The 20215-nt window shown below is 40.6% G+C and overlaps 2 protein-coding genes across 3 annotated transcripts; both read left to right on the top strand.

Moving 5' to 3' along the window:
• Positions 1 to 3336: 3336 nt before the first annotated feature.
• On the top strand, positions 3337 to 10266 carry six4b (SIX homeobox 4b). Of its 2 annotated transcripts, none has more exons than XM_058378565.1 (3): positions 3337 to 4325; positions 6212 to 6843; positions 8564 to 10266. In XM_058378565.1, the coding sequence occupies exons 1-3, from the start codon at positions 3610 to 3612 to the stop codon at positions 9061 to 9063; spliced, it is 1848 nt and encodes a 615-aa protein (XP_058234548.1). In that variant the 5' UTR covers positions 3337 to 3609; the 3' UTR covers positions 9064 to 10266. The 2 variants fall into 2 exon arrangements, with proteins under 2 accessions (XP_058234548.1, XP_058234547.1); XM_058378564.1 differs by having other exon boundaries at positions 3340 to 4325; positions 8561 to 10264.
• A 4849-nt stretch (positions 10267 to 15115) lies between these two features.
• Positions 15116 to 17879, top strand: six1b (SIX homeobox 1b). The gene is made up of 2 exons (XM_058378589.1): positions 15116 to 16112; positions 17322 to 17879. Exons 1-2 carry the CDS (start codon positions 15553 to 15555, stop codon positions 17599 to 17601), a joined length of 840 nt encoding a protein of 279 aa, XP_058234572.1. The 5' UTR covers positions 15116 to 15552; the 3' UTR covers positions 17602 to 17879.
• Positions 17880 to 20215: the final 2336 nt, after the last annotated feature.

The following is a 20215-nucleotide window of genomic DNA, read 5'->3' as shown; positions in this document are numbered from 1 at the left end:
GTAAAAGAGACAAATGGTAGTTGACCCCCTTCACTAGTCAGGTATTTGATATGAAAAATTAGTCAGCCGTTAAAGGTGTCATTAATAATTTATTAAAATAAAATTCTGGATTTTTTTTTTCAAAACTTGTCAGGAAAAAATGCACAGAAAAAAACTACCTAGGGGCTTTTCTGAAGACTGATGGCATCATAAATTATCACTAAATAGGACAAAACCTGACTGGCTAAGGTTAAGATATGACCATAGATAGAGTTTTCAACTAGATAATAGCATTTAAATGAGTATCGAATAGAGATTTCTTTGCTTTATTTTATTGATTAAATAGAATCTCTCGTTGACGTGATGTGAGGTGATGTGAGGTGATGAAGCTGTTCTGTGAGAGTGTGTGTTGTTGACAGTACACAGGGCAAAAAGACACACCCTGCGCTGAGGGGGCCTGGGAATGGAAGGTTTGTTGGCACTACAAAACACAGCATTGTCATCAAACCAAAAGGTGACCTACCACAAGGGAGGGGTGTAGAATTAAAATATTCTAGCTTGATTTTATCAGAACAATGATTTTGATATACTGTAGGTCTGAATGTGGCCTACTATATTTGTACGTCACCATTCTGAATCTAATTGGTTAATGATTTAGAATCACAGCCAAGCAATCATGTGTATATAATATAAATGATTTTGATATTAATATTATTATATTCAATGTGTTGATAGCCAATTCTTTGCACTAAAGGACCGATTTATTGAAATTAAAGTAGCATTTAAAGTAGGTAATAGAGTAGAAAAACAAGTCACAATAGGCGAGGTGTTGTTTGACAGATACTTCAAACAGCACAATGAGTGATAATGATTAATCCTAGCAATAAGAAGAGTAATCTTTCAGCAGTCAAGAACAAAAGATCTTTCTTCCAGGTAACTCAGTCATTCACAATTGTCAATCACACTGAGAGAGCGAGAGAGAGAGCGAGAGAGAAAGAGAGAGAGAGAGAGAGAGAGAGAGAGAGAGAGAGAGAGAAAGAGAGAGAGAGAGAGAGTCTTTCCCTCCAGCAGTAAGTGACAGATAAAACACATGCCTATTCTACAGACTCTGATTCTAAAGTCATGGATTAAGCTGGCAGGATCCTGGGGGGAGTTCCTACAGCAAGTATTTTTTATAAGCAGAAGCTAGCTAACATGTCATACATATTATGTGGTTAAGGAGGTGGTATGGATAATGTGTTAATAGTCAACAGAAAATACAACAGTCCAATTCTTAACAGATTAGCCCTCATGACTATGACAACAAAACAATACGTTGGATGGAGAATGAGCCTTCTGCCTTTCTTACCTTGTGTAGAAAGGACAATGAGTGCAACTGAGTGAAAATTTATATTGCCTGTTAATTTCCAAACAGAGTTTTTGGAATGCTTAAATGCTTCTATTCATAATTTTACTAAATATTTACTAAGGCAGGGAACCCCAGTTTTTATGGCATAATTTCCTAAATGTATCCGTAACTGAAACTGTAACTGTAAGAAATAGGCAGTGATTATTGAAAAGACCTTACCATGGTTGTTTTGATTACATTCCACTTGAAACTCGACATCAAAATTGAATCAACGGCATTTTGCACATTGATTTCATAGATAACATTCTGACACTACATGAGAAACAGAAAAAAAGAGAAAAAAAACAGGCAAAGACTGGTCAAACCAGACATAGGGGAAACTGACAAAGAACACACACACACACACACACACACACACATCCCAAGAGCTGAGCTATGGGTTTCTCAAAGTGTTTACTAACAAACTTCATGCAAGTTGCTGCTGTTGATTTTCTGCCTCATTCACAAGCCCACCAGTCATCATGCATGTTAGCTCATCTATGCTTTGTGAAGAAGGGTCTTTGTTGTGGGTGAACCAGGGCAGGTGTTTGGTGGTAGCCCTCAGGCCCAGGTTCAGATGGATGGGGAACATATGGAGAAAAGGGTGAAGGTTGCGTTGGGGTTGGGGACGGTCATGGCTCTGTGCTGGCCGGACCACAAAGAGCCCATTCATGGTTGCAGTGTTGGACATGTGGATATGCCAATAGCAATAAAACGGACACACTCACATTGCAGAAAAAAAAAATCACTGTCCAGCATGAACATACATGTGAATGACTTGGTAACAGCTGTGAAGACCACATGCAGGCACAAAAAACAACTGCAAACAATGACATTGGAGGACTAACCCCAATTAATAACAAATAGCAAAATAGGAAAATCTGACTTTATAAAAAAAAAAAAAAAAGCTAAGACTCATTGTCATTTATGTTCATAATGTTTCTGGGTAGGATAGTCTGCTTAAAAGCAGGTCTGCCTGACTTCCTGTTTCTCTCTCTCTCTCTCTCTCTCTCTCGCTCTCTCTCTCACTCCATAGAACCGACTCATTTTGACAAATTTATAACATGTGTTTTGGCTCATCTGCTGATCCTCAGGACAGCATTGGGCACAGAGGGGGGCTGAATTGGCAAGAGCTCTCAGTGCCTATAGCATACACAATTCAACTTGCCAGCACACTTTCAAACACCACATAAAGATTCTTAAATCTGACAATCATCAACAGCAACATACTTACCTCAAAACATGTACCGCCATTACATATCACAATGGGATTATTTAATGCTTTTTTTTAAAAAAAAAAAAAAACTCTATAGGGACAACACTGAATATGAATACTAAATGGTTGCTCCAGGGAGTGACTGATTCCACAACTGTGCTATGCCTGTATGTGTCAATCAAGATGCTCTTATGACAGTGACTAATTGCTTAGAAATAGTTGGATTGTTGCTTCACTCACTAAGCAGGGATACCTTAGGCCATGTACACTGGTGGCCACCTCCATATCAAAAAGCATGTGAATGCCTCTCAGTGCACAAAGCTGATGCCAGGTATTTGCAGCATTGCTGGGTTTAATTTTAGGAGGCACTCGTGTCAAACTGTCCTCCGTTTTTTGCTAGAGGCTTCTGGGGGCTCCGTCAGCTGTTGCGGTTGCTGGCTCATACACAACCAAGTTTCCAGTGAACAGCACAACGCAGTCAAATTAAAAAGGACCAACGACAAATAAACAAATACACAGAGAGGCAACAAATGATTGTTCTTAGACGTTATTGCATATTGCATGTAAATAAATGTTATTAAGGTAATGAATGAATAATTTAATGAAGCTGAATAGAATGGAATTACATTCCTCAAAAGGACGTATTCCCCGACCTGTATGAGCAAAGTTTGTGTATATAGAAGCGTGCCGCCCCCGTGATCACCTTAGTGCAGGTAGTCGCTGCGTTGATACAACACGCGTGCTTCTGTGAGCGCAAACATTTGTCTCTCGATCTCACACGCTCCTCCCCCGCGGAGCTCGAGGCGGCCAATCGGCGGGCGTGCGACTGTTCGGACCCCCTTTCCCATACGGACTGCAGAGTTAAACTCGCGCTGGAGCTCTGAAACTAAGATCTTTATTCTCTCTGCGCGGCGACCGGACACCTGATCGCGCTCAGATGGAGGGGTGAAACCCGATCTTCCGAATGTACTGCTGCCCACGAAACCCGGAGGAGTGACTCACCACCAAGGACACGTGAAAAAAAAACATGTCTTCTTCCTCGAGTGAGGTGATTGGCGCCGATGAGATCAAGAGGGAGAGCTCGAGGGCACTGGACACTCGGGGGAGTGTCAAGCTGGCCACGCTCGATCCGGCCGGTTTGCCCATGGAGAACTCTGGCTCGGCGGCGGTGGCAGTTGAATGCGCACCGGCTTCTCTTGCGTTCTCACCGGAACAAGTGGCGTGTGTGTGTGAGGCACTGCTGCAGGGCGGCAATGTGGAGCGCCTTGCTCGCTTCTTATGGTCGCTACCGCAGAGTGAGCTGCTGCGCGGCAACGAGAGCATCCTTAAGGCGCAGGCCATAGTAGCGTTCCATCAGGCGCGCTACCAGGAGCTCTACTGCATCTTAGAGAACCACAACTTCAGCCCGTGCAACCACTCATCCCTGCAGGACATGTGGTACAAGGCGCGCTACACCGAGGCGGAGAAAGCACGCGGCAGGCCGCTGGGCGCCGTGGACAAATACCGACTGCGCAGGAAGTATCCGCTGCCGCGCACCATCTGGGACGGCGAAGAAACCGTGTACTGCTTCAAGGAGAGGTCGAGGAACGCGCTCAAGGACATGTACAAGCGCAACCGTTACCCGTCACCGGCGGAGAAACGGAACCTCGCCAAAATCACGGGACTTTCTTTGACGCAGGTCAGCAACTGGTTCAAAAACAGGAGACAGCGGGACCGGAATCCATCAGAAGCGCAGTCTAAAAGGTACGAAGCACTTTTAAAGTACATTCGGAACAACGCTGCAACTTTCTTATCTTTGCGTAGCACTCGCATCCACTCTAAGATGATGTCCCTGAACAGACAGGGATTCTTCAGCTTTTTTACTTCTTCCTTTCGCATTAGGATGCATACGCATCTTGTCCCAGCAGTGGTCATTGTGAATGAACACACATACACACACTTTCACATTGTTTTGAAATACGAAGCTCTTGCCGTTCAAGTGAGGTGTCGTTTTTAAGAATGGCAGAGCGCGCGGCATGCTCAAGGGCAAAGAAACAGAAAGCCCGCGGGAAAAATTCTGATATCGCTGAGCTCCCATTAAAGCATACACGACGATGGTATAACTGATGTTAGATTAGCCAGAGCATTATGATTTTTCAGGGACATCTGAATGTTTGCCTGCTTCCAACGAAACGAGTGGCACTTTAGATATGAATCTATATGAATTTAACATACTGATTGTGTGTTTGTTTGTAGATTTTAAACCTATTGTCTTCTCCTCCCTGCTAATCATTCGAGGAGATCTATCCATTAGGCCTTTATCTCCTGCTGTGGATACTGTGTCCGCTGTGTGCGTGTGTGTGTGTGTAAATGTGTGCGTACGTGCGTGCGTGTGTAAACTAAGTACACATGCAACTCCCTAAATGCACCTGGTCCCTGTGACATACTGACACTCAGGCGACTCGGCTGACAACAAAAATAACTAATTTCTCACTCCACCCACGCCCATGTCTTGGGTTGCTTTTTATCATTAATAGTATAGTCTTGTAAATAAGGGAGGTTAGACTTTTTCCGTGCGCGTCAGCGATGAGAAGACACGAAGGTGTTCCGCACTGAATAATCCATTTACACAAGCAAAAACTGTAGAGCCAGCTGAATACCTGGGCTTAAATTCTCTAAGAGGTCGTATGTATCTAGGCGAAATCTGTAAATCGTCATCTACTGTGAATTTTGCTCTATATACAAGCGTATCTTTTATATGGAAAAACCTAGTGTGCCATGTAGGCTGAAGATAATTGGATAGTTTGTTGGTTGTACTTAGTGTATCCACAGCTGTCAGAGTCAGTAAGGAGACTCCAAGTCTGCCAAATGCTCACAGCCTTTTATTTGTTTGCTGCCCCTAGGACAAAAAGTCACTCTTAGAGGTGCCAAATGTTCAAATTTATGTTCCACATTCCCTTGACAGAAGAGCAACAACAAGCATCAATTTAAATAGACAAATAATCTACTAAATTTCAAGAATATTCATTGCTGTATTCATACATTTTTTGGGCTTACCATGTACCAGTGTTACAAAAGATGCATAGTATTTTAGGCAGAGATGATTAGGAGGGATGGATTAACATCAATTATTGAAGGGAATATAAGCCCATATCAGAAGAGAATAGGCCTGTTAGATGTAAAGGCACCCAAGAAATGCTTTTCCACGCTTCATCCTGCTTATGTTTATCTTCACATTTCAGTTTTAATTGTCTACATATAAATACCGCTCAAAATATTACAGTTTGAGATTTAATGGGAAAACAAAACTCCCATTTTAAGCCATTCCTGGGATGTATCATTTACCAGCATTGTAGAACTAACAAGTGGCAATTGTAAAGGAAGCACAAAGTCGGAACTGAAATAAAATGAATATGAATGTGTGCAAACTTTGCATATACTAAGGCGAATAAAAAAAGCACAGCAACAGCATGTACCACTGCAACCCTTATGAATGTACTGTACCTGTTTAATGTGAAAATTTTATGCATGAATCTGTACTGCATTATCACTAGACATTTTTTTGGGACTAAGTAACAATCTTAAAAGTCCCTAATAAAGTGCATGTTTAAAGTAGGCTGCATAAAAAAAAACGCTCTTGTTTCTTGCAGTGAATCAGATGGCAATCATAGCACAGAGGATGAGTCCAGTAAAGGACAGGATGAGCTTTCTCCTCGTCCTCTATCTAGTGGCTCTGCTGGTTCAGTTGCTCTCGGTACTAGTCCTGCTGTCGCATACTCCGATGGTGCCACCACTGTCATCCAGCAGATTGGAGATGCCAAAATGTCTCCACTTGCTCCAGGAATGGGTTTCAATGGTGACCTGACAAACGCCAACTCTCACTATCTTAATGGTGGAGCATATGTTCAATCACATGGCAGCAACAGTCTCCTGAATGGACTTGGAGCCACAAGTAGCCACTTCTTGACCTTCGATACTCAGAGGGTCTCCCATGCTCAAGAGAGGCTACTGGGTGGCTCATCTGTGTCTTATGCATCTTATTCAATGGGGGCTCTAGAAACTGCAGTTGGAAAACTAGAAGGTATGCAGTCTCTGGGTTCTCATACAGAACATGGAGCAGTGCCTTCAGTCGTCACCTTTGCCACCACCACACCTTCTTCCTCCTCTCCCTCTGGAGCTCCTCACCTCAGCAACTACAGCATGGTCAACCTTCCTGGGGTTGAGAACAACCTGGGCCTTCCTCCTTTATTGCTACCATCATCTTCTACAGCACCCTCTCACGGTAGGAGAAAAGTATTTTAGACGTTTAACCACTGCACAGATATGTTGTGGGCAAATATAGCACATACTTTTCAGCTGCTTTTAAAATACCTGACACTATTATGACTTTCCAGACTGTCTAATATAATATGATATGATATAATATAATATAATATAATATAATATAATATAATATAATATAATATAATATAATATAATATAATATAATATAATATAATATAATATAATATGACATATAGAATTATTTTGTTATGAATTTGTGTCTATCTCCCTTGATAAATGTTAGAAATTGGTGGATACAACTGGAACTTCAGGAGAAGGGCTGGGCACCATGCTATACCACATCTATTCAATAGTAGAAGCTTATGTACAAAAGATCAATTTAGACATTAAGCTTCTTTGTTTCTTCTCTCCCCTGTGTGTGGACAACAGTTGGCACAGACTTCACACCAGACCTAAGCTAATTGTATCAATACTCTGGAGTATATTACGACAGAATATTATCTGGTCTTCATTGTTCTAACATCAGACACTATGCTTTGTTCTATACAGAGATCAGTGGTTCAGGGATTTGTAAAAGATGCTTGTGAACTAGGAATAGGAGCAGTGTATTGTGAATAAAATAAAGCAGGAATGGGGTGGGGGTCAGGTCAAGTTTGCGATGACTTCAGGATTGCAACAAATAACAGGCCTCAATGACATTATCCCCACCTCCTCTCCATGGCCCTAACCACACACTAATGGTTCTTTCCATGAATATTTTATAGCCACATCAATAACAGCAAGGCTAACTGGGTGCTGCTGCCCTCTCCCTACAACCCTCATCTTTTTTATCCTTTAATATGCAGTTTACGAGCCACATAAAAACAAACCCACCCCTGGCTGAACTTTTGATTTAGGAGGAAAACAGTTGAGCCTAAATGATCCACTAAAAAAAGACAATATTAAAATTGTTTAGCCAAAACCCTCTTTTCTTCTGCCCATAATTTTAAGGCAATCCAATAAAATATGAATCAATAAAACATTGGTTTTGATGTCCAGTACTGCAAAACATATGAAGCAGCCGTTCCAGTTGCCTTTTCCATTTAACAGTGTTTAAGTCTGTGACATAATGACTTGTATATGAATGACAGAGCCTATTATAACAAAAGGAAAATACACTAATATAATCGATTGCATAAACATATGCATGCCTTGGAAGCATTTTTATAGATATTGGTTTATGTTCTGATTCTTTCCCATTTTGGCAGCAAGAAACATATTAAAAAAATGTGTCTGTTCCTGTAGTATATGAGGTTGAGATTGTAAGAGGAGGGGGGCTGGCGCTGTATGATTATTTATCAGACAATTCAGCAAGCCTAATGGAAGAAAATGTCCTGGCCACATGCCAGTAGTCTATCACTCTGGGAGTTACGTGCCAAGAGCTACATTCTAGAGTTACAAGGAAATCATAGAGAATGTAACCGCAAACAGAAAATGAAAAAGGTGTTTCATTTTATATTTCAGAAAGTACTTGCAAAGATGTTAGCATGATATAAAAGGGGGTTTGAAATGGGGAAAAACATGGGGAGAGAGAGAGTAGAACTCACAGAAAAAAAAGATCAGGGTGGGTACATCAGGATTTAGGCCAGGGTGTGTATTGGGGGATTAACCTGTGGTCGGCTTGGTCAGACAGGGCGTGGTGGCTCACATTGTCTTGTTCTGTTTGTCGCCCCCAGCAGGCTCGGCTCCACTGGAAGGGGTGGTCAGTGACTCGTCTCAGCACTCTGGCCAACCCCTGCTCTACACGCTCAACCAGGCCGTCAAACAGGAGCCTTTGGACATTGGGGTGGCGTACACATATCCCTCCAGTGTGCCCCTAGATCAAAGTGGCAACTTGGGCTACACAGCATCCCTCTTTCTCTCCACCAACCTCAACCACTCACCCAACAACGGCGGCCCCCTGGCCCCTGCAGCAACAGCCGCTATCACCTCTGTGCTCTCTAGCACAGAAGGTCACTCTGGTCTGACTCACACTGCCCGCGGCCTCCAGGAAACTGGGGGAGCTCTGCCCTCAGACTACAGGGCACAGGAAGCACAGCTGCCCCTGTCCGACAATCTTGAGACCCCTGCCAGTACTGGTGAGGGCCCTCCCGGAGTGTGTGGTGATCTGGACATGGAGGGAAAAGAGCTGGCCAAGCTGCAGACTGTTCAGATGGACGAGGACAGCAATGACCTCTGACCCCTTTAATCACAACATCTGAAGAGCTGTATTTCATTAGCGGTTGATTTTCTTGCACTGCAACATAACTATAAAGGTCTCCTAAGCACACACCAATCTTTATATACTTTGTCGCTTTTACGATAATGTATGCAAGATGTGTGCAAATAGGTGGAACACATGAACAGTGCCTTTGTATACCTAAATAAACGTAGCCTCACATGTCCTGACTTGCACTCAGATAGCTGCAGAATGTACTTGTTGATGCACTGACCCTGAACAAGATGTCTCAGCACTGTCTTTTCTCTCCTATTTGCAGTAATAGAGATTTTCATTCTGAGAGAGATTGAGAGTGATAGAGCATGGTTGACTGAGAGAGAGAGAGAGAGAGAGAGAGAGAGAGAGTACAGTATAAAATAGCGGATGTGTTTGGTGCGTCTTGCAAATGTTTCTGCACTATCATTGCAGCTTCATACTGATTCTTTATTTTACTCTCCAAAATTTTATCAAAGCACAGATGTTTAATTTTTTTGTTGACTTTTGATTTTGTATTTAATTTTTTGAAGCTTGAAATGGCAATGTGAACAACATTTTGTTATGTTTTTCTTTTTAAGCAGTTTAAGCTCAAGGACCACATGAAAAATCTGTCCTTGATATGAGAATACTGTATTATTGGGCATTCAGCAACTAGTCTCATGTACCTTCCTTAACGGAACAAAATCCTTACAGTAGTAAATGATTTCAGTTGTAAGAAAAAAACAGGTTTTAGGCTATTTTTGCATTTTTTTTTTGCTTTACTGTATAAAAAATACCCAACCACTACAGTTCATTAAATGATTCTGCAGACTATAACCCTAAATGTATGAGTTACAGACACGGCAAGCAATCACATGCTGTAAATGATTCTGAGACTAAGAGTCCTGCACTCAGAAATGGAACCAACTTATTTTTTATAAACCATTCACCTCTATTAAATCTTTATATTTATACATGCATAATGAATGGTGAATGGATTTTATGTGTCACTGACACCAGTATTTCACATTGGAGTCCTTGGTTGACATTTGGATAACTGAAGAAAATGACATCACCTTGAATGAATCATACATTATTGGAAGCAGTAGGTAAGTTGGCTCTGTGTTTTACCCAATAGCGTGACGTCAGCAGCAAAGAAATACAAGACTCTCCATTTAACAAGATTAGGCTGTGACTTGGGCCTCTAGGACAGCTGGCTATGATGCTCAGACATTACTAATGCATGAATGTATGCATATGCAGCATAATGAAGATCATATTCTCATAAGCTCAAATTCACACTATGGGTGTCCTCTGTGATCGTTTGCCAGTGCCTGGCAGCTGTATGTGCCAGGTCATTTTTAAAGTGCCATCCTAAAAGACAGAGTGGTTGTGGAAAAGCTGCATATGCTTGCTGGATTTCTCAGAGGCTTCTGCACATGACCAAACAGGAACAGAATTCTGTCAAGCTTGAGCTATCATTTGTTAGCACAAGATAAAATCTTGTCTTGTAGGAACGCTTTTACAACCTGTGCAGTTTGTTACGCATGTATATCCACTTGTAAGTACATGCAATAGAATATTTCATAATATATTGATTTTCAGAGAATTCATGAAAATATTTATAATATGTAAGGTGAAATAAGGGTAGAATGGATATCACCAAAGGATCAGGCTTATGTCTTTGCTGTATCGTGGGAACATTTCCTTCTTGTGACACCAGGGCATGTGAGTCCAAGCTAATTGAATGGCACCAAGGTAGGACTGGTTCACACAGACAAAGGGGAAAAATGCCCAGGTAAAGATTCTATTGTTACCTGTGCAAAGGTGACCCTGTTGCCTAGGGCAGCAGATTAGCTGATTACTAGGTATCAAATGGCGCCTCCTGGAATATTGAAGAGTAAGAAAGCACTTTTGTTTGGGGCCTTTTGAGCTTAGAACCAATGGCCATGGCAAACGGACATGTGTGTTTCGTGTCCCCCGTTTCCCTTGGGCTGCCTGCGTGTCAGCCAGTGTGTGTAACCTGGGGTATCTTGTTGCCTTGCTGTATTGTTCAGGTATGGACGTCACAGCGTCTCCATGGGCAGTGAATGGGACGGCTTTTTGTGAAACCCTTTGTGAGCTTTTCATCCCCTAGGACATAAGTACAGCAAAGAAAAACAGAGTGAACCTTCAAGTCCATCCAATCTCGGATTTCACAATAAGTATGAGGTAAGGGAGAAATACTTATAGATGGGAATTTTGATATCAAGAAACTACTCATTATCTTAGCATTCAAACATAGCTTTAGTGTTCAGACTGTTCAAGGGACCCAGCCCCACCCCTTCTGTTTGTCCTTGTGTACATTTTCAAACCTGGCACAGGCACATAAATGCTGGCTGTAGCAGGCTGTAAAAAAAGAAAAGAGGGAACCCTGTAGAAGTGGGCTTATTAAAGAAGCTGACCCCTGACTTTTGCATGCAATTTCAAAGCATGACATTTAGTGTGCTGCCGTAGCCTGTGAGGCGCGGGTAACCTGAGCTGGAACCCTGAGCGCCCCAATCCTACACACTGTGCTAATGTGAGGTCAGAGGCCAACTGGGTCTGTATGATTCACAGACCCACCACTTCACACACATACGCATACACACAAGCAAGCATGCAGGAAAGCATTGAGAATTGATGAGGCACATGTTCAATGTAATTGTGTGTGATAGCAAGTGGTAAAAGTATCTAATTGTTATGAACAGAGCAATCACATGCATCTGGAGAAAGGAGCTGCGTTTGGCTAATTTGGGAAAATAATGACATGCCCTTGAAAATCCCTGTGAGCAAATCAACAAAAAAATACTGTCATTAAGAGAGTTGTTTAGGTAATTGATAAGTGGCAGACTCCCACAGGAGTGTATTTGTCTCTAAGACAGTGCTATGTCTTCTTATGCATGACGTAAGCTTCTAGGGCAGAAACAGTACATTTGCCTAAAGGAAGAATTGAATGCCGGCCAATAGCAAGACAAATTTTCTCCAGAGCAACAGAGGTCACTGTGGTTTATCTGTGTCCCATATAAATGATGTAGAGGAGATTCATAAACATGTCCGAAAGTACTGTGAATATATTTATCGTTGGCCATTTTCTCGACAGATGGCTGAGGCTGCGTACTAGATGATGAAAATTTATTTGACTCTAAAGAAAACTCCCAAATCCCATACATTTCCACAAAAATAATGAATGAGGATATCTAAAATAAATATAAATTAAATAAACATTACTGTTAGATGAATTATGAATTATTTGTAGGATTTGATCCAAAACTGTTGCTTTTGTTCACTTGTATGAATTTATACTATAACACTTGTGTATGCATGTATGTGTGTGAATAGATAGATAGATAGATAGATAGATAGATAGATAGATAGATAGATAGATAGATAGATAGATAGATAGATAGATAGATAGATAGATAAGTTAGAGGTATTACATATATTACATTGTATATTACATTAGCTGTGGCATATAAGCGTGTACTTCACGGGTACACTGTATGCTCCGAATTTTATTTAATTCGCTTTTAAATTCCTTACAATGTAAACATATTAATAGCCTATGCACTGGCGATATTATAAATTACTAGCCTTCTATCTATATGCTACTAACTTTCCTAATCAAAACAGTAGACTTTTATTAGACTTTTTAATATATTTATTATTTGAAAAAATAAATAGTAAGCTACAACACAGTGCTATGCAAGAAAAAAAAAGATCTATAAAATAGGCAAATAAAATAGCTATATTTGCTCCAGTCACATTTAATGAAGCTTTCTTGACAAGTCTTACATGACTAATCTAGGTCCAGTCTGCGCTTTAGAAGGATGTCGCGAATACCGTTTGAGAGAAAAAAAGAGAGAGAGAATAAAAGATAACAAATGCAATAACGTAATATAGCCTAAAATACATCTTAATATTCGGACAACGAAAACTCGATTTAAAACAATAAAATAATATGAGCTTTCATTAGAATAATAATTTATAAAATTCATAAATCATCTCTCTCTCTCTCTCTCTCTCTCTCTCTCTCTCAATGTGTGTGTGTGTATGTGTGTTGCATTTCAGCGTTGTGGTCTCCATCCCTTCGCCTTCAGGCTGTAAAAGAGCACATCTTGAAATGATCAGGGTCTGAGAGCGACCAGAGCCTTTCGGCTTCAGCTTTAAGACGGGCGTCTCAGTGTAGAGGAGACATAAGGACAAGCAGAGCCGTCCATCACTGACCTGAGAGATGAAAAAAGGTCTACAGACAGACCAGCTAGTTAAAGGGTACAAGTCGTTAAGTTTAAGAAAGTCCCAAGTCTCAAATCCTTATATGGTAAAGAACGTATGTCTAAACTATTACAAATATTTGAAGTCTAAGCATTTACATAAAAGATCTGTCTTATAAATGTGTCTAAAATAAATTATTTAAAATTAGCAAAATTAGTTAGGAAGTTAACACTATTCATTGTATTTACAAAAAAAGGTAGACAGTGGATAAATGTAGAAAGATAAAAGGTGGACGTCTTTGCTCAAAGAGTAAGATTAAAAGGTGCAAAATAAAAGATTGACGTACGACACACACACACACACAAATATATATATTTGTGTGTGTGTGTGTGTCGTACGTCAATCTATATATATATATATATATATATATATATATATATATATATATATATATATATATATATATAAATGTAAAAAATCTTAAAAAAATAAAAAATCTGTTATTTTTCCGAACAGATGGATAATTACAAGACTCCTCTTCTCGCCGACCCTTCAGGGACAGTGGGCAAAAAATGTTTTCACAGGTGCCTGAATTGCCCTCTAAACCTAATTAAGTCCTTACTTTATCTTAGTGACCCAGGGCTAAATTCATAGGACAATCCAGCCATCAGTGCAGTAGAGTAGGATAAGGAGTGCGTGGGCCACTGAGTGGACTCCGTGGTCTTCTTGAAAATGGACGCTCCGTCTCCAATTAAATTATAAAGAGGTGCTCCATTCCGGGTGAGTGATCGTGAGCTTCGCGTCGCCCTGGTGTCATATTGCAGATTTCGGCGCAGATAAAGAAATGTGATCTATTCCTTAAAACAGCGACTGGATAGCAAAGAGCTGGACGAACACAGAACTCATTTACTAATGCACCGGTTTTCGGTTTCACTGTACAGAAGATGGGGGGAAAGAAAAGCCAGGGCGAGATGGGGGAAAAGACTTGCACGATGTTAAAGGAAAACAAATTACTCAACCAAGGAATCCAGTCACGCTCAAGATATATATATATATATATATATATATATATATATATGTATATATATATATATATATATATATATATATATATATATATATATATATATATATATACACACAAATACACCTACAAATACAAAGCACTAATGTTGAGATAATGTTTACAATATACATATAACATTACAAGGATTCGATTCACACTGAAAATTTTGCTGCGTTTAAAATAAATTAAATAAAAAACGACCTGCTTATTACTAAACTGCGCTTTTTGAGTTGGTGCATGGACTGAACTTGTGTTTGCCTAATTTAAATGTAGTCGGATGCTTTGAAGTTGGGGGATTTAGCACGCCTCGGTTTAAGGCTTATCTTTTAGCTGCGTTGTGTTATCTCTCCACCTCTAGAGCTTGATTGTTTTTTAATGGGACGCTAAGTATCTAATCACCGTGGTGTGCGCACTGGGACCTCACGCACAGCGCACTGCGTGTGCCTTCACAATACACACCTGGCCAGCAAATAGCAGAGAAACCTGTGTGTCGGTTACGTGGATACATACAGTAAATTAGCAACCCAAAATGATCCACCCCTTTTTTACATTCTTCTTGTGCTCTGTGAGGGAATTATTTCATCAAATAGGATATTTTTTGGCTGCTCAAACTGGAGAAATATTTCTGGAAAAATATTTAAGCTTACCCCCCACCCCCTTCCAATTCAGACATTGGACTAAATTCATTAATAATTTAATGGCTTCAGAGTTGTTTAAGTTAAATGTAAGATCGGTAAATGGGCAAAGTGGGCTTGAGGTGGAGATGAGAGTGAGTGTAGCCTTCGGAGACCCACTGTAATTGATTAGTATCGAGGTGCTCCACTCCCTCAGGTAAAACTGGAGACGGGAGATCTGGTTTCAGACCACCGAGTTCCCGAGGGAGGAAATGGCAGCAGGAGCTCTTTGCTTCAGCGCTGTTCGGATAGGGCGCATGGAGAGCCAATCAGCGCGCGCGCTGCACTCTTTTAGCGCGACACCACTGGACGCGGAGCACAGCGTCTCCAACCAACGTCCAAAACTTAGAAGCTTGTTGACACGGACATCTCCCACCAAGGCACTTTGTAGAGCCATTTCGAAAACATTTCATTAGCGTCAGCACTGTCGCATCCGGATTCAGATCCCATTCCGCTCTTTTCTGCAATCAAAAAAACAGAGCGGTTTGGCCGACAGGAGTAAAGCGCCCACCGTCGTCCGTCATGTCCATGTTGCCCTCGTTCGGTTTCACGCAGGAGCAGGTCGCGTGCGTGTGCGAGGTGCTGCAGCAGGGCGGGAACCTCGAGCGACTGGGCCGCTTCCTGTGGTCCTTGCCGGCCTGCGACCACCTCCACAAGAATGAGAGTGTGCTCAAGGCCAAAGCTGTAGTGGCGTTCCACCGCGGCAACTTTAGGGAGTTGTACAAAATCCTGGAGAGCCACCAGTTTTCGCCTCACAACCATCCCAAACTGCAGCAGCTGTGGCTGAAAGCCCACTACATCGAGGCCGAAAAGCTGAGGGGGCGGCCGCTGGGCGCTGTGGGTAAATACCGAGTACGAAGGAAGTTTCCTTTACCGCGCACCATATGGGACGGAGAGGAGACAAGCTACTGTTTCAAAGAGAAGAGTCGCGGCGTGTTGAGGGAGTGGTACACGCACAACCCATATCCCTCTCCACGAGAAAAAAGAGAGCTGGCTGAAGCCACAGGGCTCACAACCACACAAGTGAGCAATTGGTTTAAAAACAGGAGACAGAGGGATCGAGCCGCTGAGGCCAAAGAAAGGTAAACTGCAGTTCTGACAGAGAATACAAATACACCGCAGAATTAAAATAATATATTAGCTTTAAAAATAGTCCGCAATCTCTTCAGATCACTGAAAATAAATTATGGAAAATATATGATGGCAGGATAAATTATAACGAATCATTATTAGACATTATAAAATGTCTAATTTTCAGAATTGTTCATACCAACCACAGCTTATTGTTTCGTCTTATTATCTATCTATCTATCTATCTATCTATCTATCTATCTATCTATCTATCTATCTATCTATATATATATATATATATATATATATATATATATATATATATATATATATATAATAGACAGTTGTGTTTGTTAACATATCCATAAAAATATCCCAGTTTTGAATTAATGCTGACTGGATTAATTGGCGCATTTCTTGGGCTCGGCTGAAAACCAGAGGTCATTTATTACTGGTGTATTTGCAGTGTGTGAGAAATATTAGCCGCAAAATTTGCTGTTTTAACATATTTCAGGAATTGTGCTGGGTCACTATCACGTGCTGTATCAGTTAGCCTACACATTAAATATCAAGCAGGGAGCCATAAATAACTAAATCTTTTAAATAAATAAATACAGGGTTTTGTAGGCTAACAAACTGGTAAACAAACAATTTTATTTTCACTAGAGAATGACGAGGAAACCCTTATCAGCTTCCAGTTGACATTTACATACTTTGAAAGCCAATCATCGTGACATTTTCCTACGTCATTGTCAACAGAAAATATTACGCTTTCAGAATATACAGAAGAACACTAAAACATTTTTTTCTATTAACTATTGTTTTTCCCCCACGAAACACTGAATCATTTCATATGTAAACTGTTTAGAAATAGTTCAAAATATCATGCAACACACATTCTTACAGTTCATAATATTTTAAATGGCTTTTTCTCTGACAGAGCAGTATTTTTGAGATATGATTTTAATGCACAACACCAAATTCCCAGTTTCTTTAACTAGTGTTTAATGAACACTAGAACGTCACATGTTATTCACTGGTTTAAGTGTTTCCAGAAATAAATTTGTGCTGGTTTAAACATTAAACATTATCTGAAATACGCATTTCGGTCTCCTCATCGAGAACACTTGAGGTCTTTATAAATCCTAGCATAGCTGCTTCATTGAATAGTCTACTCATGGAACAGTTTTGTAATTTGTGTTTCTCTCTAACTTTGACAGAGAGAACAGCGAGAACAGCAACGCAGGCGCGAACAAACAGAACCAGCTGTCTCCGTTGGACGGCGGCAAGTCGCTAATGTCCAGCTCAGAAGAGGACGAATTCTCTCCTCCTCAGAGTCCCGAGCAGAACTCCGCTCTCCTGCTGCAGGCCAACATGAACCACCCCGCCTCCACCTACAGCATGAGCGGCCTGGCCATGCAGAGTCACCCGCACCAGCACCAGCTCCACGACTCCATACTGGGACCTCTGACCTCCAGCCTGGTGGACCTGGGCTCTTAAGCCATTAAGACTAAAATCCTATTTATTTTTTTTGTTGTTTTATTTTGTACGGATCAATAGAGCGAGCTATTCTGCCACTTTACTGTAGATATAAACCTCGAAAGGTATAATGTGAACACCAGAATCTGTAGATTTTTTTTTTCCCTGGTTCAGTTTCACAGTAGGTTTATACCACAGTAGCAGGCTAATAGCCGCATGGACTGACATTTGCCAAGTCGTTAAACTGGACAGAGGACAAAACCAAAATCAGTAAATAAAACCAGTCTTCATCACTCTCATGACGCCTTTTTTCCACTGTTTGATTTTGCAGCGCGTGTGTCTTGCAGCCATTATACTTCAAATACAACAGTTACAAATGTGAAACAATTTACACTTTTTAATTGGTGGCGACTGCAAGATGCAAGATCGTAAAAAACGCAGATTAGTATACTTTAGTAGTCACATATAAACCAACACGATGTGCAACAATATTTCACCGTAATAACCTTATATATTTATTTTGATTTTGTTAATTAATTTAGACAAAATCCGTGAAAACATATTGTCGCTTTTTTTCCCACCAGATTCCACTTCAGGTCAAAACCCTGCGGTCATAATTCTAATACATTAATAATAAACTATAAAAAAAATTATACACGTTAAAGTGTGACAACAACATCAACAGCAACAACAATAGTAATAATAATAATAATAATAATAATAATAACAACAATACACTTGTCTGTAATTTATTATACAAAAGATGTCTTTATGAAAGTGCGCACGGACAGAGACAGGGGAGGTTTGTTGACTTTTCGGAGCCCCGGGAGGCGCGTGCTGCTTATCCGCTCGCAGCGCCTCGTTCCGTTTCTTTGGCTGCTGTTTGCTTTGCGCTCTCTCACTGTTTGCTCTGGTGGTTCAGGGCCAGAGAGAAGACACTAGCTGCCCTAAGCGCGCTCACGCGCCTTCATTCATAAGTTTTGATGTACAACCAAAGAATAAGCAGAATGCAAACATATTTAAGGCAAAGTTGGTTGGGTTGATAACTTTGTGCCTCGGCTAAAGCTTTAAATGCGTTTTATTGAAATGTGGTCTACACAACCTTTCACAATATGTTACAAAAAACGGATGTTTTGTCATCCGATTTCCGTATGCATTTGTTTATACAGCTAGGAAATGTTAAGCAGATGAATGAAGTAAAATGAAGAAAATGAAGTAGCAGAAATAACCCGCACGCATACAGAGATCTATTACAATTCATTGGTGACATCATTTTAAAATCTTTATTATTTGTTTACGCAGTTCGTTATGTTGACATGGCGCCGAAGCCTGACTGCAACTTCAAGGGAATATGCAGAACATTTTCAGCTGAGTTGCAAGGATTTGGACCTTTTGACCTTGGGCGTCAATCCCTTGAGGCAAATATGATCGTGGCCATTTCAATAGCATCCATACTATTTAGAAGGCCAAGGCTTAAAGACGCTAACACAAATGCGTCAAAATACACAGTATTTAGTTTTGTATGAGAACTAAGATATAGCCCCAATTATTCGGGTACGATACTGGACAAACTGTGTTTATCTGTTAGACGTGCAAACCTTTTTCTTTCTTTGTTTGCTTTAAAGTTTTGGTACCCCACGGCCTCCCACCCAGCCCGACGCGCGCATGTCACACTCAGTTTTGCGCAGAGAGCACCGCGGATTTCCGGTCGCTAATCAGAACCAGGCGCTGAGGCAGTACTGAGCTGTGTTAGAGAGCCAGTGCTGGCCATATACAGAGACCCTGTTACATTCCTTTCTGCTCAGCACCCATGTGAAATTATCTAAAGAACACGGCATGCACGATATTCACAGTAAAATTAAAAAGTTTAAACATTTCTAATGACATTTTAGTCGTCATATTCGACATATTATTTGTTTTAGATTCAACCGGAAAAGAGTTAAACTGACTAGTGCCAAATTCCTGGGGAAAATCTAGCATGGTCTGACGGGCTACCAGCTGCCTAAACACAGTGGGTATAAAACAGAGTCAAGCTGGTAGACCAGCTTAGCTTGTAGATGGAAAAGGTTTCTAAGTTGTTTCAAGAAAATAACACAGCAGTGTGGCTGATTCAAGAACTGATTGATTTAATCAAGTATAGCTTAATAAGGAGCCTGGAAAATAACTTACCAGCTGCCTAAGCTTGACCAACTCAGCCTGCGTTTTGGCAGCTAGTGGACTATCTGGTCAGAGCAATCTGGATTTTTCATTGGAGTATTTTTTTGTGATTTAAACCATCATCAAGGTGTTTTTTTTGGTTCTAATGTTGTTTTCTTATACAATAGACTGTGATCCAGCCTACTTGCTGTGTACTGCTGAAATAACATTTATTTATTTAGCATCACATCAAAAGCAATATTAAGCCATTTATCAAATGAAGACAGCTCTAAAAATTCACTGTATAATTACTTAGTTTCAGACAAAATGTATGGGCCAATAAGCAATATCATCAAATTGTAAAGGTTAAAATATTACTTGCTACTGATGTTAAACCATGGATGAACTTTCAGAATTAGCTTTTTGACTCCTGCACTTTCTCAGCTGAACTATTATTTAGTTAATGCCCGGAAAGCTAGTGGGCTTGGTACCAAACTTT

This window comes from Hemibagrus wyckioides, linkage group LG25 (assembly GCF_019097595.1).
Source record: "Hemibagrus wyckioides isolate EC202008001 linkage group LG25, SWU_Hwy_1.0, whole genome shotgun sequence".
NCBI lineage: Eukaryota > Metazoa > Chordata > Actinopteri > Siluriformes > Bagridae > Hemibagrus > Hemibagrus wyckioides.
This window is presented reverse-complemented; position numbering and strand designations above follow the sequence as displayed.